The 27,451-nt window shown below is 52.8% G+C and overlaps 1 protein-coding gene across 1 annotated transcript in view; it reads right to left on the reverse strand.

The window, feature by feature from the left end:
• The window catches only part of LOC114665777 (CUB and sushi domain-containing protein 1-like), a 299,098-nt gene that overhangs the window by 233,266 nt on the left and 38,381 nt on the right, over positions 1 to 27,451 (reverse strand). Inside the window, exon 3 of the mRNA XM_051919387.1 lies at positions 5,414 to 5,526. Within this exon, the coding sequence (XP_051775347.1) occupies positions 5,414 to 5,526 (113 nt within the window). The remainder of the gene's footprint in view (positions 1 to 5,413; positions 5,527 to 27,451) is intronic.

Here is a 27,451-nt window from a genome sequence, read left to right on the forward strand (position 1 = left end):
ACCTCAGGTCAGATGTATGACAACAAAACACGTGAAGCTGGACCAGAATGGGCACAGTGGCATTAAAGTGACTGGCACAGCAGTTAAAACATCTTCATCATAATGGGCACCCTTCAGTCCTCCCAGCTTCCATTGACCTCATCCCTCATAATTAAGAAAGAGTGATCATTACTTGGCACTCAAGCGAAGGGCAGACGGCGGGTACTTTCAGATATGTCACACTTCGTGCCATCGTGTGTAAACAGCTTGAGAGAGCAAATAAACAATTAAATGCAAGTCCGAGTGATTAGAGCACGAAAGAGAATGACCCGTGAAGGAAAGAGGAGGTGGCACAGAGGAGAGCAGGCAGGACAGCATGACCCACGGCCCAGATTGGAATCCAGACAAAGGTGGAGGTAGTGGCAAAGTGGGCACGACGACCTCCATCAGTGTGCAGTTGGCGTGTTCACCCCGTCTCCCTCATCGTGTTCTCCTGCTCTTCTGGTTCACCTCCACAGCCCAAAGACATCCAGATGAGTCGGAGTGCCCTCTGCTGGGGGGGGGGCCACAATGACATTGAACTGGAGAACCGCCCTCAGCTTTGGGGATGGGGCCACTATGAGGTTGAGCTGGAGGATGCCCCTTGGTCATGGGGGGGTGGGGCCACAATGACATTAGGCTGTAGGACCGCCCTCAGCTTTGGAGGTGGGGCCACAATTGCATTGAGCAGGAGGACCGTCTTCAGTATCAGGGGGTGGGGCCACAATGACATTAGGCTGTAGGACCGCCCTCAGCTTTGGGGGTGGGGCCACCTTGATGTTGAGTTGTAGGACCGCCCTCTTGTAATTTACTCCGGGCGGAGGCTCAGATCCTTCAGAGCACCGCTGTGAGTTGGTGTCGTGACTGAGGGTTGCTGGACTTTTGTTTTGTCTCTTTAGGCCTTTGAATATTTTTTTTTACGTCATTTGTGTTTCTTTTGTCTTCGTTACATTTTTTGAATTCACTTTGAAAGGTTACATAACTAATCATCTTTTTCTTTTTTTTCCTGAAGACCAGGGGTTTACGGTAACCCTCTCCTTTAGTTCGATGCGTTTGTCATTTCTTGAACTTTTCACACCTTTGCCCCATTTTGGGCCATCAGCCTGCCTCTTGAGTTTGGGGCCCGGCTTCTGTTTTTCAGGCCTGCACCTTTTCCTGCGGATCACAAGAGACTCCATGATGCCACTCTAATCCCCTTTGAATAAAAGGGAGGACTCTGCCAGCAGGGCGCTACATAAGCTGTGCTCTCAGAGGTGGCACTGTGGATGACATCACACTCAGCACTGGCCTGGAGGACAAATGGCATGTGTGAATAGAAAGTGTGCCACCTAGTGGCTGAGGTGGTTCACGTCCTCCCTGCCCATTAACGGCTCATGCCAAGCCTAAGCTCTCCTGGTTTAAATCATTCAGACATGCTACTTGGGCACCTGGCACAGGCACACACAATAGGATCTCCACTACCATCTCTCCTACCCAAAGATCATTAGGTGATCCTGTCCACCTGGCTGAGCCCCCCACTGCCCACAGGTACTCCCTGCCCAGGTGATTCTGGTGGATTCTGGTCAGGGCTGGCACAAGGTGAATGATCTGAAGTGGTCCTTGCCTTTCTCCGATATTTAATACCCACCCAGTGACCCCCTTCTTATTTGTTCTCGATTCCACTTCATGTCACCTTTGCTTTGGACTCGTCGTCTCCACCATGAAGTTGGCACTCAGCACTTTATGAGCTTCTTATCAGCGCAGCTGACCCAAGGAGCTCTGCCACCTGCAGCAATTTTAGAGCACCGATTTCTAGGCTGCAGGGTGGTCCTCTGTCCAGTCTCAGATATGGAGCACTTGGTGGTAGTGCCAGCATGATGGTCATCATACTGAGATGTGTCCTGTAAATTGGGCAGTTGGCACTTTACCAGTCAATGGGATTAAATGCCAAGTCTGGTAAAGGGCAAACCAAGCATATTTGACCCAAAGAGCACCCTGTGCCAACCTGAGGCTCACTTGTCTGTATTGTGGGTGAGGTGTCCAAGCATAGGGAGAGCCAAATGATGTTAATGGGTCTTATGGGCATGCAGGTGGGTACAAGTCAGAAGTTAGACCTGAATCATGTGACAATGTTCACCCATCATTACAGCATGGAGCCCGATGGAGATCAGTAACACTATGAAGACCTGCCAATCCATCATCTGACACTTTAGGCCCGTTATGGAGTCCTGGCATGCACTTGGCACACTTTACAGCTCAATCCCTGTGTAGGGTGCCAGTCAGTAACAGGACCCAGTCAGAGATGCCCGTCCCCTCATCCACACATCTTTGGGATGCCCAGTCACTGCAGAAACTCAGCGAGTGGTAAAGTCTTTGAACATGGCTCCCTGAGGCCACATGGCATCCACCATACCCGCTGTGCCACCTCCCGTCTCCAGGATGGACTTCACCAGAGAAGGAAAGTCCTTAAAAAGCAGTTAGCAGCCAAAGTGGCAGCGGAGCTGGCGGAGGAGCTTCTTCAATTTCCTGCCGCCGTGCGCTCGGACTAATTTGTTCCTGAAGTGCCGGAAGCTTCTGCAGAATTCTATTTAGTGGGCTGCGGCTCGGCCACCAAATTCATTTGCACCTTTATGTGCGGAACGGATGCGGGGCGCGCTGTCAATTCACTCCGCCATCTTCCTCATTACCGCTAGAAGTGGCGAGCAGCGTGGCGGCGCCTCCGTCGGCTCAAATTTGTGTCATCGTTAGGTGACCCGCTGACAGGCTTGAACCCGTCGTTGGCATGCGTGTCTCGCCAGCCTCAATTACATGGCGACTCCACTCCAGCCTCGCCAAGGGCTCTGGGCTCAGAAACGGATGTGGGTGGTGGGCACCTAAGAATCCCGGGAGCCCTCCGGGCAGCACAAGGCAGGAATGGATGGGACATGACAGCAGCCCCTCGAAAGGCGCTATATACCATATAGACAGAGTGAAAGGAACTATACACAGCAGTAGATGGGCAGACAGATGGACACAGGAGGCACTCTATAATCAAAGATGGCCTGCAGAGCAGTCAGGGCACTGGGCACACTGGGCAAGAAGCAGAAGCCAAAGGGAGTGCCAGGAGGGGAACTGAAGAAGGATGCTCTTCAGGTGATGATGAGTGCCCACTTTTATGTGGCGGGTGGCTCGAGCCCTGCTTTCTCAAGCTGGTATGAGCTGGCACATGGGTACTGAACACTCATCCAGGCTGATGCCACACGCCCGCCCAGCCACTTGTCATCGGTGGGCTCGATATCTGCTGGCCTGCTCTTTGTCTCTTTGTCCTCTAAGGCACAGAGGTGTCATTTCAGCCTTGTCCTCCAGGAGGCTCTTTCTTTACTGAGGCTCTTTTCTTCAGGGTCTCAGTCTGCAATGGGTGGTCCGCACTGTTTCTGAGCTTATGCATTGTAATCTCAACATCACCCTACCATGCCTGACCAGTTGGTACCGTCCTTTGTCATTTTTGTCAACCACTTACTGTGGTCCAGACTCTCCTCCACCCCCCACTGAGTCCCATCTTGTCTCAGACTTGGAAACCCACCGCATGTTATTTGACTGAATTCGGAGCTACGGCTGGCATCTGACTGGCATCTGCTCTGTCAATGTGACCACCAAATCAAAGCACCTGAACAGTGAGGCATTGGGGTCTTATAATACTGTGGGTGGCCAGTTGGAGATTTCTGGACCCCCACTTGATGTTCCCCTTGAATTCTGTCGGTTCCTGTGTTGTCTCAATATGGACCGTTAGATGGCGGGGGTCTCTTTAAACCCACCCGGGTCCTCGTGAGTGTGCCACGTGTGGTCAGTCTAGTTTAGTCTGAGCCTGAAAGGCGCTATACAGAGAACTGAACTACGAGAGCCGCGGCCCAACGCGCAGACGAGGGTCAGCTGACACGTCCAGAAGACGAGCCCACAGCCCACCAATCAGAGCCCAAGAACAGCTGACAAAACGAAACCCGAGAGGAGGGCCAAAGCGGGGCCACCACACTGGTGCCATGAACAGTATACCAGGCAGGGGGCGGGGCCAGGGCTGAGCGTCACGAGGCCCCGCCCACTAGCACGAGACAAAGCAACTCAAACTGAACAAGAAAGGCGAGCAGAAAAAAGAGAAAGTACACAAAAGGTGACAAAAAGGGACAAATGACAAGGAAAGTCATCAAAGTGACAAAACGAGAGGACAAGACAAGAGGAAGAGGCAGCTATGCCAAAATAAGACCCCCAAAGTTCTCAGCCACCCACTGAAGCCACACCCTACTGAAGAGGACACACCCCTAGCAACCAGATGTCACCTCATAGCAACAGTAGCTCAAAATAAAGACACAAAATGGCGTCACAATGAAACCATGGAAACAAAACCCAACACCACACTCTGCACAGACACCAAAGGTGAGAAATGCCCACTCAGTCTGATGCCAGCATTAGGCCCCTCCTTCACGATGTCATAGCTTAACTTTAAAGCTGATTGGTTGAAACTGAATGACCGAGGTGGGGGGTGGTGGAGATATCAAGTGGTCGCAAATGTTAGCAGAAGATGACAAAGGACAATCTACAAAGTGACTGTCACAGTGTGCTCAGGTGGGCCTGACGCCCAGGAGGGCTGGCAGTGCCAACTAGCATGACTCTGGCCAAAGGGATGCCAGGATGGGCAGCTTGCGTACATGATGGCTAAATAAACCAATAAACAAATAGAAGAGGAGGCCTCATCTACCACAGTGAAGGCTGGGGGCAAGAAATGTGAACCCCCCCCCCCAAATGTCATCAAGTGGCCAAAAAGAAATGTCAGGAGAGTTGGCAGCAGCTAAGGACCACCCAAGTGACCGCAGCACCAGCCTAAGCATTGAGGTCAGTGGCAGGTGACACCCAGCACAGAACAAGAGGGCAGACCACCAGACAGGATGGTGACCACCTGCCACTGACGTTAGAGTCTCTCGACTAACAGGTCACCACCTGAGTGGTCCGATCATGTCAGTGTGACTCGACATGAAGCCCTGACCCCCACTGTGACCACATGTGGACCCCCACATCACAGCCCCCTGCTCTGCCCACTGGTTGCTAAGGTAACGTCGATATAAAAAGAGAAGCTTTCAACAGACAAAAAAAAAAAAACGACACCTGAGAGCGACGGGCAGATGGCGACGGCGGGTGAAAGTGGGCATCGGCAAAACAGGAGAGGAGCTATGCCCTCAGGCCTCAATACTGAGGAAAGCTGAATGGCATCAAACAAGAGCCATGGCATGGGTTCAATGCCATTGAAGGAGCAGGCACATGGCGGGCTGAGACCACCACACACCGACAAGCAGAATAAACCCAGGGCAGGGGACCACCGGGTCAGGGCAGTCAGTGCCACACACGCTGCCACATGCAGAGTGACCCCCTCGGTCAGCCCAAGCCTTACCTTCATAGATGGCCTTGAAGCCCTGGGCGCTGACGGCGAAGTCCGTGGTGAACCACAGTGCCAGGATGGAGCCCGTGCTGATGATGGGAGGTGGCAGCAGGAATCCGGACAGCCTGGGGGGAGAAGAACAAGGGGGAGGGTTAGCAAGGGGCGTGGCTCCGGGTGGGCAGGGCTACCTGTCTGCCCAATAATAAAGCGGCCCCCCTAGTAACTCCAGTGCTTGCGAGAGGGCAGTGTAGGCACACAGAACATTCTAGAACTCTCATTGGCAGCCGCCTTGCGGCCCTCGTCGTCAAAGCACAAAAGGGCAGCATGCAGTGGTCAGCTGGGGGACCCCTTGACCTTAGTGAAGGAACGTTCTGGGGGTCCGTGAAGTTTTCAGATGTGGACCAGTGGTCCCGCATGCCATCTCCTTCCACGGCCCGTTTCACACCAGCATGTCATCAGCTTCATGCTGTTCCTGTGGGCTCAGAGGCAGCGCCATCTGTGTTCGCTTTCCCCGACTCACCAAAGTGAAGTCCTCTGAAGTGCCCCTAGGTCGGTGCCAGTCCGCCATGCCCTCCTTGGAATCTCTGCACCCAAACACAATTTGCCAGGCTTTTACATGTGGAGACAAAGTCACAGATAAGTGAGCTCAGACCACCCCTCACCTCTCGGTGGTCCTCACACCACAATTGTAGGGTTCACTATGAGCCTCCTGTGGTGCCATCTTGACCCCCGAGTGTCGGTGCCTTACTGACGGAGTCTGCACTGCCAATGCGGATATGCTGTGTGTATAGCGCCCTCATGTGGCCTTCAGCAACATCATCTGTGTAACAGGCCGAGGTGTGCTGGAGGGAGGTCTTGGAAAGACCACTTAAGAGCTCTCTGGTGACGGAGACCCCAAATAACTCCCAGTGGAGGTGCCAGCTAAGAGCTGGAGCTGCTGCCATCTTCATGTGAGCCCCACGCATCACCCGCTGTTCAGTCCCGCCCTGGCACATTTGGCCCCGCCCCAGCACACGTCTCCTCACAGATCTGAGTCGCTGCACCCCATCATCTCGAGGGTCTTCACCTCAGGTGTTGTTCTTCGTTTTTTGTGAATATGATTATAAAATAAAATATAAAATAAAAATGGCAGCATCAGCTGAGCCCCTTCAGAAGACCAGATGCCCCATTTTGATTTCTCCCTGGCATCCACCCTGATGGGGGGCACAAGCCATTTTATAGTGGGCACTGCAGGCTGTGACATCAGAGATCTCCTTTCAGTTGGCACCACGCACAATGAGATGCAATGAAAGAGACGCCTGCTGGCATGAGGAACTGCAAACTCTCTGAAGTGAAGGCATGTGACAAAATAAGAGAACCTGTGATCCAGCAGGGGGCGCCTGCGCTCCTGGAGGGGACACGGCCAGCTCGCTGCCCACTGTCTGTTCAAGTCAAAGTCTGAACAGAACCTACAGCTTACCTGAGTGAGGTGCCATTACAAGTGGCATCCAGTGGGGGGCGCTGCTTGAACTGCTGTTCTTTCCAATATGCAGAACCGATCGGATGAGACTTGAATTAGGAAGCTGCTTGAGTGGAGGGCGGATAATGAAGGACCATGTGAATCATCAAGGAGGAACCTGGGAAGAAGTGGGGGCGAGGACATTTACTGGGAATAACTGTAATGAGAAAAACTGTAGACTGGGAGTAAAAACGAGAGGGGTGAAAGTGAAGTGTGGGAAGGACTGGGGGTGAGGGAGGGGGACTGGTCCCCTCAACACACTGCACACAAACCATTAAGTGTCCTTGAGTGCTCATGAAATAATATGTATTATTATGATTCTGATTATTATTAATGTGGAGTACAAGTGTGTGTGTAAAATGACATAACACTGTAGTGAGGCCCCCACAATGCATATTGTGTGTCCAGTTTTGGTCTCCTTTAAGAAAAACCCCAGCAGCAAGAACAGAGAAGAGCAGACAGTGTGGCACAGGGGTTAAGGCCAATCCCACCACTGCCACTGTGTGACCCTGAGCAAGTCACTTCACCCGCTTGTGCTCCAATTGGGAAAACAAAAGAAATGTGACCGATTGTGTCTCAAACGTCTGGATAAAGGCGTTGGCCAAATAAACGTAAGAGCAGGCAGACTGAGATCAGCACCACGGAGAGCGGCTGGCGTGAGGAGCCGTCGGGCTGATTCAGCACCACGGAGAGCGGCAGAGCAGTTGACGCAAATGGCGCTCAAGAGATGACTGAAGAGTTTCATAGGGTTAGGGTGAGGTTATTATATTATATCATTATTATTATATACAATTGTTATTATATAGCGCCCCCCAGAGTGGAGAGTGCTGACGCTGGAGCCCCTCGACCTGCCAGGGAGGCCTCATCGGTGGTACCGTCCACAGCTGTGGTCCCCATATTATAAAACAAAGAGCAAGGACCAGGGGAGCCACCGAGCTGATTCAGCACCACGGAGAGCAGCTGAGAAGGAGCAGCTGAAGGAGACGATGGGCGACCTGACTGAATGTTTAAAATTAAGGGGGGGTGTTGGGGGGGGCAGTTATTTCAATTCCTTTCCGCAAGAAGAACACGGAGAGACAGATGGACACCTGTGGTAGGTTTCACATGAGAAAGTTTTTCTTTACACAGAAAAGCGCAGATGAATGGAATAAGTGGCCAAATGGTGTGGTGGACAGGAAGACCGTGAGGACCCCCAAACCTGTGTGGTGGGCGACACTAGAGAAGTTCTTCTGGTCCACTCTGCTGTAATGTTCTCCTCTCTCTACTTTTTAGCGTGCCTTGCACTGTTGTCCTGCTGAACGGTTGCTTTTCAAACTGATGGTCCACTACTGTGACATACTATGACCTCGAGACTCTTTCAGACTGGTTGATTGTACATTTAATATGGCAGCACCCAGATACACTGGCAGGATCTGCATTAATGATTGAACAAGGAAGGTGGCTTCAGAGCTTATCTCAGGAGGGCAGGTGGGCACATTTGATTTCTATGGCTGTCCAGATGTCCATAATTGTGACCCCTCATTTTTGACCTCCCAATGACCAACTTCTGAGTCAAGATGGCAGGAGGAAGGCACCACGTGCCCTCACACAAGGCTCACTTGTTAGGGCACCACAATCCGAGTCTGGGCACTGTCCCAATTCAGGGTCATGGTGAGCCAGTGCCTATCCTGGCAACAGTGGGCACAAGAAGTGACGGCAGTCCATCACAGACCCCACTGACACTCACTTGAGCCAATGTGAGCCATCAGCTAATGTAATGCCATGTGTTGGCATGGAGCATCTGAGAAGAACTTCCAGACTGCAGCACTGACCCTGTGCCACCATGCCATCCTAAATAATAACAAGGAGGTGAAGTTCCATCCTGTGATGGATGCCATTTTGGGAGCCACTGCACATCAGACTGGCTTTAATATCATCTACAGATGGAACCCTGTGAAGATGCCAGGAGCCGGGGAGACTCACAGTGAAGGCTGCCATTTGGCATCTTACCACTAGGGGGCAGTGAAGAGACACAGAGGATGACTGCTTCGTCATCATCGTCATCATCGTATTTTTATGGCCGATTACATTTCAAATGGGACAAATTGGGAGCATCCATGGGGAACCTTAATGGAGTCTTTACATGCGTGTCACCTTGACGGATACGTGACATTCTGCCACAGCCTGCCTGAGCCGCTCGCCTGGTGTCACAGCAAGGGTGTCACTGCACCTGCTATTATCTGGGTGGCCTGATCAGCAAATGTCCAGATGTGGTGGACGAGTGTGACCCCAACAGAACAGCCTGGTGACTGGGGCCAGGATGGCACTGCCAGGCGAGGGCTCGTCATAAGTGACTTTCACAACTTGTTGTGTCAGGCAGCCAATTGGCCAGCACTGGCACCTCACAACCCTTGAACCCCAGTGCTGGTCTGGCATTGCCATGTTCTCCTCTGCAGGCACAAGAGACAGCACATCCTGCAGGGCTAGTGAGTCTGGATGCCAGCTGGAGACCCTGGGCACACCATGTGCCACCCTGCACTTCCATGAGAGACCTTCATTGATGGCCGAATAAGCAAACAAATTAATTTGGCAAAAAAAACGAAAAAGACGGGAAGAATCCAATGAGGCAGCGCACAGACATCCTGGAAAACACACACGGGTATTTAGTGGGCACTGGGGCAGGCTGGGGCGTCTCATCTCCATCCTCATTTTCACCCTCAACACCCCCCTCTTCTTCCTCCTTTTCAGCCCCCCACTCAGGTACTTCTCTGCGCGGCGCCTCTTGACATTTCTCTAAAGGTCAGCCTTCCAATCACTGAGGTGGACCTGTCACCGCTGCCCGCAATCAGCATTCTAGACCACCAAAAACGAGGAGAAACAGCTTAGGGGGAGAGCTAATGAGCCCCTCCACGCAGATAAAGCGCCTGAGCGAGTCATTTTAGGGCATCAAGTAGTCTTCAGCTTAATGGACCTCCTGTCACCTGCCACCGCAGTCTAATGACCCACACAGACCACCAGAGAAGGTGCAGGCTTTGGACGCGGCCCTCTTCTCCTAGACGAATAAAAATGCAGAGAGTCCAGTAGATGCCAAAGTCATAATGCCAGTGTCGGCGCCTGCCCACCGCCAAGTCTGCAAGTCAGCAAAAACACATAGAAGATGGCAGGTGCCAGTCAGACACCCCAAAATAGACAACCCTGGTATGAAATCCTCATGGAGGCACAGCTGCAGTCCTGCCCACCCTGTGTCCCTGTCACATCCCAGAGACTGGTGGCTTTCGGGTGTCTCGGCGATGGAGTGGCCTGCTGGTCCTTCAACATCTTCACTCTTTTTATCATTTCACTCTCATCTTCACATCTCCATGGCAACACAGAGCACATGCCAGGGTAGTGCCCAACAGGGGTCAGGGTCCTACAGGGGGTGCTAGTCCATTTTGTGGCATCTCAATCCATCCACCATTTGGCAACTGAACCCTGGACCACCAATGTCACGATGCCAGATGCCAGGCTGTCAGGGGGCGGTGCCTTGAGCGGGTGGGAGGAGGTGTGGCGAGGGGAGGGGCTCACAGGGGCAGGGCCTTCTACCTTTTCTCAGTGGAGGGCTGAGTGAGGGGCATCCTGGGGACTAAAGAGCACTGCGAGTGGGGGGGAGCGGGTGCCAGTCACTGCTTTCTAGTGGTGGGGTGGTGCCAGTGCCCCCGCTCTCCATTCTCCTTCCTGTGTCCTTCTAGCCGAGTTATGGCCACACAATCAGAATTAGCATAAGAGAACAATTGCAGCTGCTGGGCGGTGCGCCTCATTTAATTCACTCACACTGGAGCTGAAGGGCGCAATGACGGTGGCAATAAAATGGCACTGCCTGCTCAGTGCCCTGCGTCACCTGATGAGCCAAGTAATAAAATAAGAATACGAGCTGAGGGGGGCCGACATGGAGACCTCCAAAGCCAAAATGGGGGGCCTGTAGGGGAGTGGGGACAATGCAGAGGCCATTGGGGACTGTGGGACTGAATTGCCAGCATTGAGGTGCCCACACCAAAGTGGGTGAGAAGAGTCCACTGATGCTCATGTGTGGCATAGCGGCTGAGGCTGTGGACTTCCCAACAAGTGATGTCACCTGCCTGTGCTCCAGACAACTGTCACCAAATGAAAAGATGAAGTCCAAACGTGTCTGGTGACGTCCACAGTGACAAGCCCACCAAGGTCGTCATTACAAGTCCATTTACTGATCAAGAAAAGAAAGTCAACGCAATGGACTGACGGACAGTAAAGTGGGCACAGTGTGAAGACCACTCTGAGAACCCTGCACCCAGTGTGCCCCCTGGCAAGGATGATGTCATGGGCATCTGTTGGTGTGATACAACTGCACCCAGTTCATTCTGCCGGACGTGGGCACAGGACACATGTGGCACCTGCAGCTGGTAAAGGAAGCAAATGGAGAAAAACAGAAGCAGGAGAGCAGATGAAGGGGTGTAGATGTGGCACTTCAAAGGGTATCTGAAAGGCTTGCTGTAAAAAGTGGGCAGCCATGGTGACAGCACTAGTGACCACTGTACATGGCCAGAAGCCCCCCCACCTTTGAGATGGAAGTGTGGTGGGCCTGGTGACTACTGAATCCACTAGGTGGCGCAGTGAGGGGATGACAGACTCCTGGTGCTTGACCCCTCATTGATTGGCAACTTGCCAGCCAATCAGCAGCCCAAATGACAAAGCCACGCCTTCCTTGTGGCATGACGGGATTGGCTGCTATATTCCTCGTGCCCCCTGATGAGCGTTTGTCACAAAATGTAAAAGTGCCACTGTCACATTCAAGGCTCTCGCTGATCGTCCTCAATGACGTACTGTGACATTCCGTGGATGGCCTTCGTCCCTCATGCTGGTTCTTGTAGACCACCTTCAGATGAGCGAAGGAGAACTGAAGCTGACAGACGAGGAGGGCTGGAGTTCAGTTAGAGTTTGGGTGACCCCCCCCATTGGTGACCCCTCACCTTCTCAAAGACCACGCAGTCAGGGGAGCAAAATGAAAAGAAACTGCCAGAAGAAGGCATGGAGCCACCTGCCATCGGTCGTCACATCGGCCACCACACACGTCACTCTTGGGCCACCTGAGCCTTCGGGCGGCTAACTTTGTATACAGAAGAATGGCACAGTCCACTCTGGGCACCCCCCACCCCAGGGCACACGCATTCAGATTGCTCAAGCATGTGGCACCAGACACACGACAGACTCTGGCACAACAGACTGCAGAGGGCAGTGAAGAGATGGCACTCTGGACACACAGGACATCTACATCAGAGAAGAGTGAAGGGATGAGGGCAATGCCATCTGATGCCAGCAAAAGAAGGTTCAGCCCGAGCACATATGGGACATGCATGAGCCAAATGACAGCCCATGCCAACGTGGGCTGCATTAGGGTGGCTGGAGGTCCCCGTCCCTTGTCTTTCATTTGTCCATTTTAAGCTGAAGAGTTGTGCCATCAACTGGAACAAATCGACTTCCAAATCTTTGAAAAACATTAGGCTGGCACAGCTGGAAGCACTCTGGCATGTGCATCCAGACTGGGTAGAAAAATGTGCCTTTGGTCAAGCAATAGCGGGATAGGAAAGGCACCATATGAGAGATATATGTGTGTAGGGCAGGCGCCATATGACAGGCCTGGCAGGGCACTGCATACTGCACTGGTTAGAATGGTAAGGCGCTATATGACATGTAGACGGATATGAAACAATAAAGTCACCAAAGTCAAACTGCAGTGGCACCAACCCTCAGAGCAGCCACCAAGTCCCCTGTGTTACGCCACCTGATTACATTTGTCCCTCATTATTTGACCTATTGACCCCCCCACCCCCACCCAGCAAACTTCAGGCAGCAACAATTGGCATGAATGGCTCAGCCAAAGTGGCAGGTGATTGGCATGGACAGTTCAGCCTTGATTAGGGCCACATGAAGGTGCCACAAATCCTGCCGACTACGCCAATGTCTGATCCAGTGAGGCGGGTACAAACTCATTGGGCGGACTGGGCTGGCGGCGACATCATGTTAATCCTCCCCAGCACTGTTTCTAAATGTTTTAGAAAGCACTCGAGATGCCCATCTTCAAGCGAGCTGGCACTCCCACGCAGCGGCACTTTCATCATCAGGCCAAGCCGTGGGTCTGTTAAATATTTACACTGCGATCGATTCCAAATATTTAAATGCAGGCGTTTATCGTACAAGCCGGCGAACGCTGACCCACTTTATCCTGGATAAGCAGCGAGCTCAGAGACGCAGAAAATCGCCTGGCACTGAGACGGCTGCCAAGCGTAGAGGGAGAGCCAGCAGACGTGGAAGGAGGCCTCAGCCGGCTCGGTTAAGACTGACCAGCACCCTGGTCATGTGATGTGGGGGGGCTGTAGATGTCTGCACTCCTCCCACCAGGCAGCTTGGAAAAGCCCGGGACCACCCAAATATTCTTCAGATGCCTGATGCTGGGTGTGTCTGCCAGGCACACCGCTGCCATCTTGAATTCAATTGGAAAGGGGGTCATGTGACCACTCTAACCAGCTTAAGATTTCAAAAGGACTTCAACGGTGACGTCTTCTTCTTGTTCTCGTTATTGCTTGTCATTGTATATTGTGGTGGTAACAGAAATGTCACCTGTAAAATGCCTCTTGGCACTCAGGACATGCATTTGTCACCAAAGGCCATCTCAAAAAATGCAAAAAGACATCAAAGCAAAGTGGACGCTCAAGACCCGCAGCCAATGAAGTGGCATCTACTACGATAAAAGCCTTCAGAAACCCAAGGGACTGTGCCAGGCTGCCAGCCCATCTCTGCCATCCCCTCCTGCTTCTCTGGTGCATTTCAGGCTGCCTTGCACTGGCGCAGCTCTGTCTCCCCACCTGTGTGCGTGAGTCAAACCAGTCCATTGCCCCCACCTCTGGGCTGCACAAACAGCTGACAAGTGACAGTCACAGTACGAGACCCTCAGTGACCTGCACTTCTCCGCGGCTGCGTCATCGTTCGTTTCCACCGTGTCATGAAAGACTTCACAGCGAGACAGCCCACCGATGACATTTCTCTGGCAGGCCTTTTCACCTCACGCCTCTCCAATGAGCCTCTTGAGAAGTCGACCCCCGGGTCTTGACGTCACCTTGTGCCATTTGCACTGAACTGGCCCGATGCGTGCCAGCGCTCAGAAGATGGAGCTCGAGTTTGCCGCCCAACTCTTTGTTCCGCGCGCACTTCTCACCTCAGGTGTGAAGGTGAAAAGCTGAATGGGGCTGCATCTGTAGCCTCGGGGCACAGTGCCACTTCCAGCATGGCACACAAAACCTTCAGGGGCACACAGGTGCAGGTGAAGGAGCTTCACAGTCGATGCCAGCGAGGTGCCAGTGAGGTCAGTCAAAGAACACCTGGGAGCCCCTCAGAGACCATCAGACAAAAGCCTCGGCTCCAGGGTCAGCCTTAACAGCTGGGCAGCAGGGTGGCACGATGGGCCGGGTACTGGGGTGACCTCTGATTCAGTCTGGTGCATTGGCATGGATGCATCTCTGTGTCACCTTGGCCCAAAGAACCTGATTGAAAGCCATAGGGCTTGGCTGGAGTCTAGGGGGTCTCTCTTTACTCGAGCACAACACTTGAACACTGATGGGCATGAAGGCACGATAGATAGATAGATAGATAGATAGATAGATAGATAGATAGATAGATAGATAGATAGATAGATAGATAGATAGATAGATAGATATGAAAGGCACTATATGATAGATAGATAGATAGATAGATAGATAGATAGATAGATAGATAGATAGATAGATAGATAGATAGATAGATAGATAGATAGATAGATAGATAGATAGAGTGAAAGGCACTATATAATACAGAGGTAGGTGAATAAGAATGGCACTATACGATATATGAATGGCACTACATCATAAGTATATAATTCAGATGAGGGTTCAATGACAGGCGCTTTATAGCAGACACCTAAAAACGTAAGACAGGCTGTACAGTATGTGACAGACAGGTGGATGTGAATGGCACTATAAATCCCAGATTGATTAGAGTGACATTTTCACTTTTTTTTTCAGTCTCTCGTTTTTACACCTGTGCTCAGGATGCCCAATGTCCGTTTCCCTGGTGCCATGTCACAGCCCGGGCACTGACCTTCTCCTTTTTTTTTCTTTTTAAAGCGCCTTGTGATTGTGTGTTTTGTGAGACACGCCAAGCAAAATCAGAGTTGATGGATGGGTCAGCTGATTGATTGATTGATTGATTGATCAATGTGCTCAATGCTGTCTAACAAAGGCCCAGATCTTCCAGTGCTGTGCCATGTCTGTCGTCCTTGTCACTGGGGTCCTCATGACACCCCACTAAGCTTAGAACGACTCACAAATCCTCAAAGGAGAAACATCAGAAAGGGGGAGCTTGAGGCCGAAGTGAGGGGTGCACATCACTAGCCCTGCTCCCCTTTGAACTCAACATCTTTAGTTTTGCCCGTCCTGACCCACCCATGTGCCCAGCCCAACGCGCCCTCTTCCTGTCCAGCGCTCACCCCCAGCTCATATTTAGAATTGCAGTGGCCTTTCACTGGCTGTGAGACACCAGGCTAGAGTGCCCCCTAGTGGTTTTTGGTGTCCATGTGCCCCGAGACTGCTGTTGGTCTTCAAGTTGGTTGACCATCTGCTTGCGTTGCCTATGGGCTGGCATGGACCCATTCCCTTGTCTTTTGGGGCAAGGTGCCCTCTAATGGAAAGGAGGTTTGACGGTCAGTGGTCCGCTACATTGGATATGTCCACCCAGGCCAGTGTCCTGCTGGCGCTCAGAGTCATTAGCACACATGTATGGCACAGTGTCCCCTAGTGGCCCCAGGAGTCTGCACTGCCTTTATATCTACTAGTGTGGCTCTGCCAGCCTGGTGGTGACCTCATCCTGGCATTCCCTTCACACCTGATCATCTCAAGAGTTGGGGTCTGCTGAATGTTAGTCTTGTAAGCCACACAACCCCCAACCCCCCCACACACCCCATCCATGCGGCCTGTAGCCCCCAGAGTTGAAGAGATGAGGAGATATGGGGGGCACAAAGAAACAAGTCTGAAAGTCACAAGCAACAACCAAGTTGGGCAAATGGACTGGAGTGGGGGACATGGCGCAGCCATCCATGAAGTTACTAATATGTTTGATGGCACCTTTCAATGAAGTGGGCAAACTGCTGGCTACCCTAATGAATGTGTCAGCTGGTGCCACTTGAGCCCTAAACCCTTCATCAATATGGATTGGGCACTGAGTAGTCAACCTTGATTTGTTTGAACCATCGGACTGTAACTGCAGATACAGATGACCAGGAATGGGGGTGGGCACTCTGGTGCCATCTGTATGATGACGTTTGCCCCCTAGAGTCCTGTTGAAGGACAGAGTCCATGCTGGTTGCCATTGGCACTGTTAGGGTTAATCTGTTTAAAACTCTGACTTGGACAATAAAATAACCCCCCCCCCCCCCCCCCCCAACCCCCATGCCATCCAGACTGGCATTAGGCCTCTCCGCTCTCACTTGTCTGTTTATCACCGCCGTGCCAGGACAGCTGATCATAGACGATAGTGGCAGCCACCGATTATCTGCACACTGAACACGCGGCTTCATGAAAAAGACACCCAGAGATAAGAGAGCTGGCACCTGATGCCAGCCCATCGAGTGGTAAGGCACCCTTGAAATGCAGGGATCAGACCTGCACAGAGGATGGTCCCCATGCCAGCGCATGTCTTTAGCTTGGCAGAGGAAGACCCCAGGAATACCCAAGCTAGAGCGCCACCCCCAGGCACTTTGAAGACCCACTTCGTGAGGCTGGGCACAAGGCAGCAGCTATAAAGCACAAAAGGAGGGGGGCACAAATGAAGGGCTGGGCTCTGTCTCCAATGGCACCCCAGTGGACTAGGGGTCAGCCTGGAGGCCCCACCTGTGTGTCTGTGGGATGGCCAACATGACCCACCTGGACACAGGAAGAACACGCAGACTCCATGCTGACCACGTCCACCGCAGGAATTAAACCTGAGACGCTGGAAACACAAGACTGCCATGCTGTGTGCCAGGAACTTGCAGAATGCCAGGCACGGTCTAGGGTACCACTCTCATGAAGAAGAAAGTGAGTCCATTAATAAAAGAAAGACTGAAGATGGTGCCAACATCCTCCACTGGGCACTATGACTTATACGGAGTGCTTATTTGTCTATTCTGGAATTACTGGGCATAGCCTTTAAAAATTAGCAAACCCTTGGCATTTGAACAAATCGAATGATGCCGTAGGTGCCAAGAAGGAACAGCAGACCCTTGCACATATGTCATTATGTTTGGGCACATCATCTGACACTCCCCAGGCATCAATAATGGGGACACTCAGCTTGCCACATGTGCTCACTGTGTATTGAAGAAGCGCCCCTTACTGGAGCTCACTGATACACTTGCAGTAAAGGCACCAGGGCAGCACATGGCATCACCTGGCTCAGGTGGGCATGGGCAGGCATGGAGGAGTGGGAGGCCACAGTGTGCAGGTGCCAGCCTCTGGAAGCTCATGGGTGCCCTTTGCCAGCATTCATCATAGCTCTAAGGCCAGGAGTGGCCCTGGCACCGACTGACTGGATGACTGGCAGGACCTGATTGGTAGCCGTCAGTCAGCTACAGGCATGATGGCTGCTGGAAACTTTAAGTAAAAGTCTGGCCTTCTTGTAAGAGGGTTGGCATCATCCTTTAGTGCCAGGGCAGTGATCTGCAGTCATGTCTTAAGGCACCTTAGCACACATTTCCCATTTGTGAATGAATGGTCCTTAGATATAGCGCCTTACAGAGTTCAGGAGGATGAATGATGCCCACCTTCACCAGACTTGATTTCATATAGCGCCTTTCCTTTGAGGACAGCGTGGCGTGACGCCTTGCAGGGTGTCATGTGCACTTGAGCAGGACGGAGGACGAGTGCCACAGATGTGCCCCCTACATCCTCTAAGAACAAGAATTCCGCCTTTGTTTCTGTCTGCGCGCCCCTCGCTGTACCAACAGATGCCCGTTTGAGCCTCTTTTTCACTTTCAGCTTCATTTGCATTGGCTAATTCATGAAGATTGGCTGGTGGACACAAGTTGCTAGGAGACAAAGTTACTATGGAAGCGGTCGAAAAGCCTGAGTAGCAGATCCCTGGAAAAGAGCAGGGAGAGAAGTCCAAGGTGGCGTGGGTGCACGAGGGGCCCAGACTGACGGACCCCCGATGATTTAGGGCAGCAGCTCACCAAAAGTCTTGATGTAAAGCAACATGATATAGCGCCTTGACCATTTACACACAGCTGCCCCCTCCTTTAATTGATGCCTCAGTCCTGTGCCCTGCCTCTCTTTTAATTTTCCAAGCTGCCTGCTTCTCTGCCCCCTTTGCTTATGTGGCACCTTCCATCTGCCCTCATCACCTCTCCCTCTAGGCTCCTGGTACCCCTCTACTGCCAAGGAGGCTGTGTGGTGGTGCCACCTTCATGCTGACCATTAGCCCAGGACAGCCACTGGGGGCGCCCAGCAGCCAGTCCCTTACCAGCTGCCCAATCACCTAGACCGGCAGTGGCATGTACCACCCATCGGACAGCACCTGGCATCTAAAAACCTCTGAAAGAGGAGACAGAAAGTGGCAGAAGGGTCAGCCATTCCTGGGCAAGGCCTGAAGTCAAAAGAGAATGGTAGCGGGCAGGAAAGACACAACTGGCCACAGCTGCCAGGCTGAAAGAGACTCGTGGGTGACAGTGGACTTGGCATCTGCAACTTTAATGAAGAAGACTGAAGGGCAGAGAGTGAGATGGAGGGAAAGAGCGGGTCGAGAGGGCCTCAGGGGGCAGCACCCTCAACACCCAGAAGGCTCAAGAGGGCAGCCATGGCCAGCAAGGATGCCACCAAACAGCCCCTGGCAGGTGGCACTAGAGAGTCCTATTTTGAGCATCAGTTGATGGCAGGTGGCACCTTAAAACCAGTGATAGATATGAAAGGTGCTATATAATAGATGGAGTGATAGGCATATATAATAGCTGTACCAAGTTCAGTGTCCAGGGGAATTCTCACTGGCACATGCCAATCAACATGCCACACATTTTCTGTCTCCAGTGCCAAAGATTAGTGATGGTTATAAAAGGCGCTATATAACATTTAACAGATCTGAGCTCTGTTACTGATGGCACGGCTGGCTGGCAGCTGCAGTGCCCTCTAGTGACTCAAGTCTCTTACAGGTTTATGGGGTCCTTGCTGAGCCTCGTCGTGGAATTCTGATGTGTGTGATGAGCAACAGGCTAAAGGACCGTAAAGCCACTCAAGTCAGTCTCCACCTATATGGTGCCCCTCACAAGAGTCGGACCCTTGGTAGTGGCCCCTGGCAGACACCTCCAAACACCTGTATGGACCCTGACGTGAGCACCGCCTGGTGGGCAAGTAAAAGATTTTATTTTTGAAGGTTACTGCCACACAGAGTTTAAGGCAGAGGTTCACATCGGGCAGATGGGTGAAAAAGAGGCACAACACAGTGGGCACCAACACGCCATAACTCTCATAATTCAAACCGACAGAAACTCCAGGGGCTGCCAGCAATTAGCCTGCACGGACCCCCAGTTACACACCAAGAGCCAAACGATGACTAAAGTGTGGCCCCCTCAAGCATGCAGCCGCTCGTTAAAGGGCCATTTGTCACCAGACTCTTGTGGTGGTCATTCAGATGGCTCAGTGTGCGGTGGTCTTCACTGCATAAGTGTGAACACTAGGAGGCGTCACATAATGATGAAGATGATGAAATGTGCACAAATCAAAATGGTCCACTGAGAGGACACGCGTGTCAAGACTGCAGACATAAGTGACAGCTGCCATCCCATTGGCATCATCGCTCATGTGGACTGTGCAGGCCTGGCAGAGTCCGAGGGGCTAAGCTGAGGGTCAGCAAAGAGTTCCGAGGGATTCAAGAGATGGTGGCACTCTGGGTGGGGGATTCTGGGGCAGCCATTTGACGATATGGCAGTGGGGAGAATGACATAGGATGGGAGGTGTTGAGGGGGCTCTTACTGAAGTAACAAATGAGATGTCCATCGGTGGTCCACTGCAGTGTCATGAGACCTCGTCGCAGTTTGGACTCAGTCGGTCCTCTGGGGGGTTTCCTGAAATGCATCAGCCAGCCCATGCTGGTGGTGACACTTGGGGACAAGGCCTGCTGGCAATGAGCCCGCTGGTCAGCCAGACAGTCAAGGGGGTGCCGTATGACATTGTGGCACAGCGCCTCACCTCCATTGAGTTCCTGAGGGGACTAATGTCACTGATGGCCAGCGTGTCACTTGAGCGGCACGTTCAGCTCAGCGCCAGTTTGGGGGCTCAGCTCCACAAGTGCCTTCTACAAATCACAGTTTGTGCCCCAAGTAATCCTGTCCTGGTTTGGCTCCTTAATGCACAGTCTCGCCACACCCGCCGCAAGCCCTGGGCACCTGCCCTGGAACAATGCCAAAAGGGAGAAGCCCAGGAACACGGGTTCAAGTCGCTGGATGCATCGTTTGTGTGACCCTGAGTAATCTGAAAGACACGTCGATGCCCAGGGAGAAACTGGGAAATGATGGCACGGGAACTGAGAAGCTGACGAGACTGCACCCCTTCTGAAAGGCGCTATACACAGATAGGGCTGGTAGATGGTGGGCCCCGCCTGACACAACTTGTTTGCTCCATGTGCCAGCCATGCCGCCAGTAACTGCATGTCCCTGGCAGGTTTCCATCCCTTAATCCATTCCGTTTCATCAGACAACGCTCTCTCCCGATGCCCGCTGAGCAGTGGCGGCAGAGCAGCTGGCACAGCCCTGGCAGATGTTTCTTGTCAATAGCAGCACCAAGCTGAGGACCGGAATCTCGTCAGCGGGTGAAGATGGATTTGCCTTTAGATTCCTTTGCCAATTGCGCACTGCGGTTCAGGTGCCTACTTATGGCATCACCGGTGGCATTGCAGTCTCTTTGGATTTTTCTAATTTTTCTAAGCACACAGTTGTCTCAGTTCTCAGCATTGTCACCAGTTTATTGGCCCCTATACTAATCATATGACGTCACCATTGTGAATGGAAGCCCCCAAGCATGGAGATGCCCACTGGCACTGAGGCAACTGACTGTGACAATACAGGGGGTCTCCCCTGGGGTGCTTGGGCTTCATTTCCTCTAGGGGGCGCACAATTTGACCTTTTGTATTTGTTGTCTGGGGCAGAGTGGCACTGGAAAGAATGGTGGTCCTGTTGTTGGTCAGAGTGTGGGCACTTGAATGTGTCATGGTAACGTCACGCTCACCCCATCATCTATTTATGGGATGCCAAGTCATCGGGTGCCCCTGCAATGGTGCCAGGTTTGAGGGTCCATGTCATAATCGTGCTATTTATAGCACTGCATTCTTCTCTGCTGGCATGTTTGCACCTGAAGTTTTAGCTCTGGGCATTTCTGTGCCAAAGACATGCCAGTCAGATTGACCAACTGACTTCAACTCCCAGCTCTGCGTGAGTGAATGAGACCCTTGACACACTGGCACCCGGTGTGCTCGCTGGGCAGCTAGATGTTTGGCATCAGAACCTCAGGCACAGCAGGCACACACAGCGCCTCACTCAGCTGACTGCTGGGAATGCCTTAATGGCACACAATCTGCCAGGGGGGTTTAATGGCAGAATCAAAATCAAGAGAAGTCCCTCAGGACCAGTGGGGGACATCACTGGTATGCCAGTCCAGCCTGTCCACCTAAGCCATGGTACCCACCTGGCACAGCTGTTGCTATGGTGACTTGTGCACTAAGCTGTAGAGTTGGATTTGTGGACCCTGGGGGTGAAGATCGCCAGTCAGCAGTTCACACTCAGAGTGGTTTCCTTCGTATGGCGCCTTTCCCAGACAGCTTGCCCCAAGATAAACCGGCCTGCTGCACTTGACTGTAGATCATAGCCCACCTGCCAAACACCCCGGGGTACTGGGCACTGTGAACAGCCGGGCAGGGTGCCCAGGCAGCAAAGGCCAATTGGAACACACGAGTGTCCTTAGCAGCTGGGGACTCTGGGACACGTGGTGGCTCAGTGCTTAGGTTCGGCACTTGGTCTGCGTGGGGTCTGCACGTTTGCCCCCCCCCCCCCCCCCCCGCACTGCTCCAGTTTGTTACAAGTGTCCTGTGACCTGATGGGCCATGTGAGCCAGTTGGGACTCGGCTCCGGACCTCCTCCATGGTCCTCGGATTGACTCTAAAAGTGGGAATTGCGAGAAGCACGAGAGCAGGTGATGACCATGACAGAGGCCACTGTCACCCTTCAGGATGGGAAGTGATGGAGGGGCCAATGAATGAAACCTTCTCGTGTCACCGATGTCACTGAGCCAACAAGGATCAGCAGCAGAAGTCATCTGAGTGACAACGGGATTTCAATGGTCACCGATATCTGGAGAAGAGGAGGACAGCGTGGACAAGGACAACTCACATCTCCAAAACGGCACTTCCAGTGTCCTCCTGTGCACCCCCTAATGGTCACTTATTTCTCGGTGTCCTGATGCTCGGGTGACATCGGCCCCTGTTCAGTTGTGCTCCCGTTGAAGAACTTCTCGAAATGTAACAGCTGGGTGGCGCTGCCCTGCCATCGTGATCTTGAACTCTTCATCTGTCCCCTCCTCATCTCCAGCAGCCCCCTCCCGGGTCCTAAATTCTGCTCTGCTCTTCTCGTCTTTTTAGGCCAGACCTTCACACAGGACTCTGCAGGCAGGTGTCACTGTTGGCCACTGGTTTGCTTCACGGCCTCTGCGGCTCTGCGGTGGGCTCTCTCTGGTGCTGCTTCGTCTTTTCTTGGACTGTGGGGACCCAAAGTAGACGCTGCAGCTCAGCCTCACCCAGCGCGGTCTTCACGTTCTTCTCAGATGGTGGGTGCCTAGTGACGAGAGCAGCAGCTGTCACTTCACCAGCCGCCTGCCTGCCTGCCACACGCTGGCTTATATAGCGCCTTTCCCAGTGACAAAGACTTGCTGTGCTTTAATGCCCCTCGGATGAAGGAGCTTTGGAGGTCACCACAGACACAAACGCAGGACCTTTAAGGGATGTGTGACACCCCCAAGGTGCCCCCCCCCAGCTCCACCTCCATTGTGTCCATTGTGTCCATTGAGCTTAGTGGAGAGTAGGAGGGAAGAAGATGAAGAGGAAGATGAGGAGGAGGAGGAGGCAGATGGGAGGAGTCTGGGCGACTCTCCCTGTGCTCCTCCCTCCTTTTCCTACTTTCATTAATGGGACTGTTGGCACGTGAGTGTTCCTGCCATCTCAGCATTGCCCCCACGTAATTGAGCTGCCCTCCTCGATGTCTTCTCACCCTTTCCTGAATGGCGGAGCACAAAGCAGAAAGTCAGACGATGAGAAGCCAACATGGAGTGGCCACGTCTGCTGTCCTCTGAGGGTCTCCTGAAGTGCGGCAGACCCCTTGGCCATCCCGAGCAGCGCTCTGCCAGAAAGGGAAACTTAGACAGAGCAGGGCAGCCCACTGTGGTGCTGGCATCGTCCGCTGATTCCAGGAAGGGAGACACAGCACCGGACATGGCACTCAGCTGATGAGATGTGGGCAGGGAAAGGCAGACATAAGGGGGTCCGGCAGAAGGGGCAGCAGAAAGGTGCTGACTGGGGGCCCATTTAAAGAGGTGTGGATCTTCATAGTGTCTTAAGAGTGAGAGAACTGGCATCAGCAAGACTGGCACTAAACCCTCTGGTGGATGCCAGTCAAATCAGAGGAAAGCAGTAGGACCCCAGCCTGGTGAGCAAGCTCATACGCTATACGGTGCCATTCAGGTATGTATCCCCCACTTTTCATAGAGATCTGTTTATCTATATAGTGCCTTTCATCTCACACCCACCCACCGATCCACACAGATGCACAGGAAAGCCCATGCCAACATGGGCAGTGCCACCTGAGCCAAATTCTCAAAAGACATTTTAAATGGAGGAAGATGCCACCATTGCAAGTGCCCCCTCACTAAAGTAGGCACCCCGATGTGGTCCAGGGTGGCACACAACTTCAAGCTGTAAAGATGCCAGCATCCTTCAGAACCCCATCCCAGACCCACTGGGTCCAGTTCAGGGTCATGGGGGCTGGTGCCAGTCTTGGCATTAATGGGCACTATGTAGCAACTATGCCAGACTAAGGTACCAGCCCAATCCATGGCCCTCCCACTCACATCTTTGGAAGTGTCGAGAAGAACATGCAGAGGGCACTGAGAGAGCTGGACCTGTGAGGTGGCAGCGCCATGCCAGGGACGCTCCAATGTGAGACACTTGGAGGGCCTCTTTGGGGGTGGCATTCTGCACCCCACTCAGCTGGAAATCATCTTTTTGACTTTTCTAGCTGGATGTTTTATTAAAGAGCATTTTCGTGCCAGCCTGATGGAGAGCAGGGGTCTTCAGAAGATGTGGGTCTGTCATCTCCTGTGAGCACATGTGTCCACCCGGAGCTTCGAGGGGCCAATTCATAGCGCAAGATGGAGGACCCGTGCAGATGCCCACTGCCACCCTGCTGAGTTGCCCCCACGCCACTCTCAGTTGGTCTTTGGAGGTCTTCAGACTTGTTAATTTGATAGAAAAGGTGCCTTGGATTGTGTCTGCCACCAGGTGGCGCTCTTGCCCTTCTCCATTATACTTTAATGAGTCCGTCGCGTGCCCCCCACTTCCAGCCCGCTTATGATGTCCTCCTTTGATTCACGTTTTCTCCTTCTTCATGTACCCACAAGATTGGCGTCCACAGTAGGCACCGTCCCCTGTTTCCATGGTGATGCGCTTGTCCAGGCGGTGGGCTCTCATCTGAGTTGGCTATACACGACTTTTCTAGTTTTGCTTTTAGCCCTCCCAGCACCCTAGGGATCTTTTGGAATGCCAGGCATGTGGGCACCAGCCACCATCTTACCTCTGCCCTTTCTCAGTCCCTGTGGTCAGTCATACAAGTACAGAGGGCACCTTGGGGTCTGAGGACATGGCATGTTAATGCTGTCCACTGACGGTGGTCTTCTTGGCTGGGCCAGTTTTGTTGCTCTGGCCATTTTGTCTTCATCTGGTGCCAAACGCTTCAAGATCTTCAAGATGGCCACCATGCCAAGGAGGAGAGCGCAAGGTCAGAGTGTGACTTGAATGGCAGAATGCCTGGCGTGAAGAAGTCTGTGCCATTACAGGACAAATGCCCAAATACAAACCATCGTCATCACCAATGAAAACGTCACCCACTGTCTTGGAATGAGACCGGTGGGCTTCTAGGAGGTCCTCTGGGACATAAACTTACACTAACGGGTCAAAACCTACCAGTGACATCCAGTGGGGGCTCCTCCAGTACCCCCAGACACACAGCAGGCCACTTTGGCCAGTGATGGAGGTGACAAAGTGTACCCAATGTCTCTCAGTGAAGACCCCCACAGGGGGTCTCATTTTAGATCCCAGGTGCAGGTGTGATGTGCCAAAGCTGAGGTCCACTCAGCCAGCTGATGTTTTCCCATCTCTTGCTTGGCCTCCAGGGGGCACCGTCCGGCTGGATGAAGGGCTGAAGTCGTGCCAGCTTATGGCACTTAGGTGGCATTTCATTGCAGACGCGCTGCTTGTGCTCGCCCGGCTTGACGCTCTCTGCGGTAATGCTCTGTTACCATGGCAACGGGATTTGCAAGTGAATAATATTTCTACAAGTTGGCGTGCTGATGCACACAAAAACGTCTAATGAAACCATCGAGAAACGAGGCCGAGGGGATCATCGGGATAATAACGGCGAGCAGCGGGCACACCGGGCCAACGGCCCCAAGTGTATATAGCGCCTTTCTGAAGAGGACCCGCCACAAGGCACCTAAGAGAGCCCAGTGAGGAGGTGAGGTGTGATGGGAAAAGAGAACCCCTGACCGACTGCAGCATTCTACACGTGGACCCCTGCAGCTGACCAGGGGGTGGCCAGTCCTTTGAGTGCAGGAATAGATGTGGCCACCAGCGGGAGCTTGAAGTGGATGATGCCCACAATAGAGATGTGCCCCACGTGCCAGACACGGGTTCAAGCAGTCCGTTTGTCACCCTGGATGTCCTCGGTGTTGTCATGTGTCCGTGTTGAGTGCGCTGTGTGGTCACACCACCTTCATGAAGCCCCTGTTGGATCACCGTAAGGTGACCCTGCTCAGGTGTGGCGTGAAGGACCCTCGTTACCCTCCACAAAGGGGGAACAACAGGTGATGTCACCAGAAGCCAGCACTCAGTTTAGAGGAGGTTACAGACGCCACATCACTGGACCCCCAGCCGTCCTACTCCTGTCACAGCCGTTGTCACCCAAGCACAGAGAAACAAGTTCATCACAGAGAGCTAACGTTAGGGGGGACCCCAGGGGACAGCATATGGTGGGCTCACTTCCTGCGTACATTGCACATGATCTTTGTGTGCCATCATCGCATGCACTTTGGGTTGTTGTCATGCATTTCTATTTTACAAAGGGGTACTAGCTGGCACTGCCCAGGCTGTGGGCGCTGAATTTGGAATGCGACTCAGGCGGTGGTCTGCTAGTACGTCGTATTTACACGATGTGTTGGCTACAGCGCCTCGTATATCGGATGTCCTTCGTCTCCGTCGTCTCTCATGTCGTGACGCCCGCCGCGCTCATTTCATCTTTTCTTTCACATTTGTAACATTCACTACATTCTGTCAGTCTGCCTAGTTGTTGCCATGTTCCTTGCCCGTCACTGGCACTGCACCATCATTGCCAGCCCATGGTTAACTGTCAGGACAGAGCCAATGAGAAGCAGCACACACGAAAGGGGGACAATACAAATGAAGAGCAGGGCAGTGGAGAGTGCCAGTGCCAGTGACATGCCAGCACTCCTAAGTGAGGTGCCCTCCGCATCACAAATCGGACCTGATGCCAGCTAGTCTTGATTCTCGGACCAGATGGACCCCCAGGTGCTCCTACCATTCCAGTTCCAACACTTCTTAACCCTCACTAGATGGCAGGTGCCACAATGCCAGGTTACACCCGGCTCACTGAGCTTCTCATGCCCACTTTCATGCACTGCGTCACCATTTCAGGCTCTTGAGGAGTTTGCCCTCCCCCATATTTTAAAAGTGCCTTGGAGTGGTGTTGCTCTAGAAAGGCGCTATATAAAATGAAACTGGCACTGCCCGCTGCAGAGTGCCACTAATTTTGAATAAAGACAGTTGTCACAAATACGGGGTGGCCATCTGAAGACTCCACCTGGCATCTTTTTTGCTCCTGCCCGGACCTTGTAGTGCCTGAGCTCATCCAGAAGAGGGCAGCCATGTGCCCAGAGCAGGCTTGTCTTTTTTGTTCCCTCCATGTCTGTCTGTCTGTCCATCCAGCAGACCTCCTGAGGGTCCGCAGACTGGCCACTCCATCGGTCATTTTGGACTTTCCCTTTTCTGCTTGTGTGCCCTTTCTCTTTGATGCCAGCCTGGCATTCCGTCTTCTCCCAGCTCCCCTGGAGGCGCTCGTCAATGAGGCCCTTTGTTCCTCACCGGCCCTTCGCCCACACGTCATGAATATGGATGGCATGAAGCATCTCCAAGGAGCCGCCATTGTGCTCCACAGCTGCTGCTTAATGGCCTCA

The sequence above is a fragment of the Erpetoichthys calabaricus genome, chromosome 15, assembly GCF_900747795.2.
Source record: "Erpetoichthys calabaricus chromosome 15, fErpCal1.3, whole genome shotgun sequence".
NCBI lineage: Eukaryota > Metazoa > Chordata > Cladistia > Polypteriformes > Polypteridae > Erpetoichthys > Erpetoichthys calabaricus.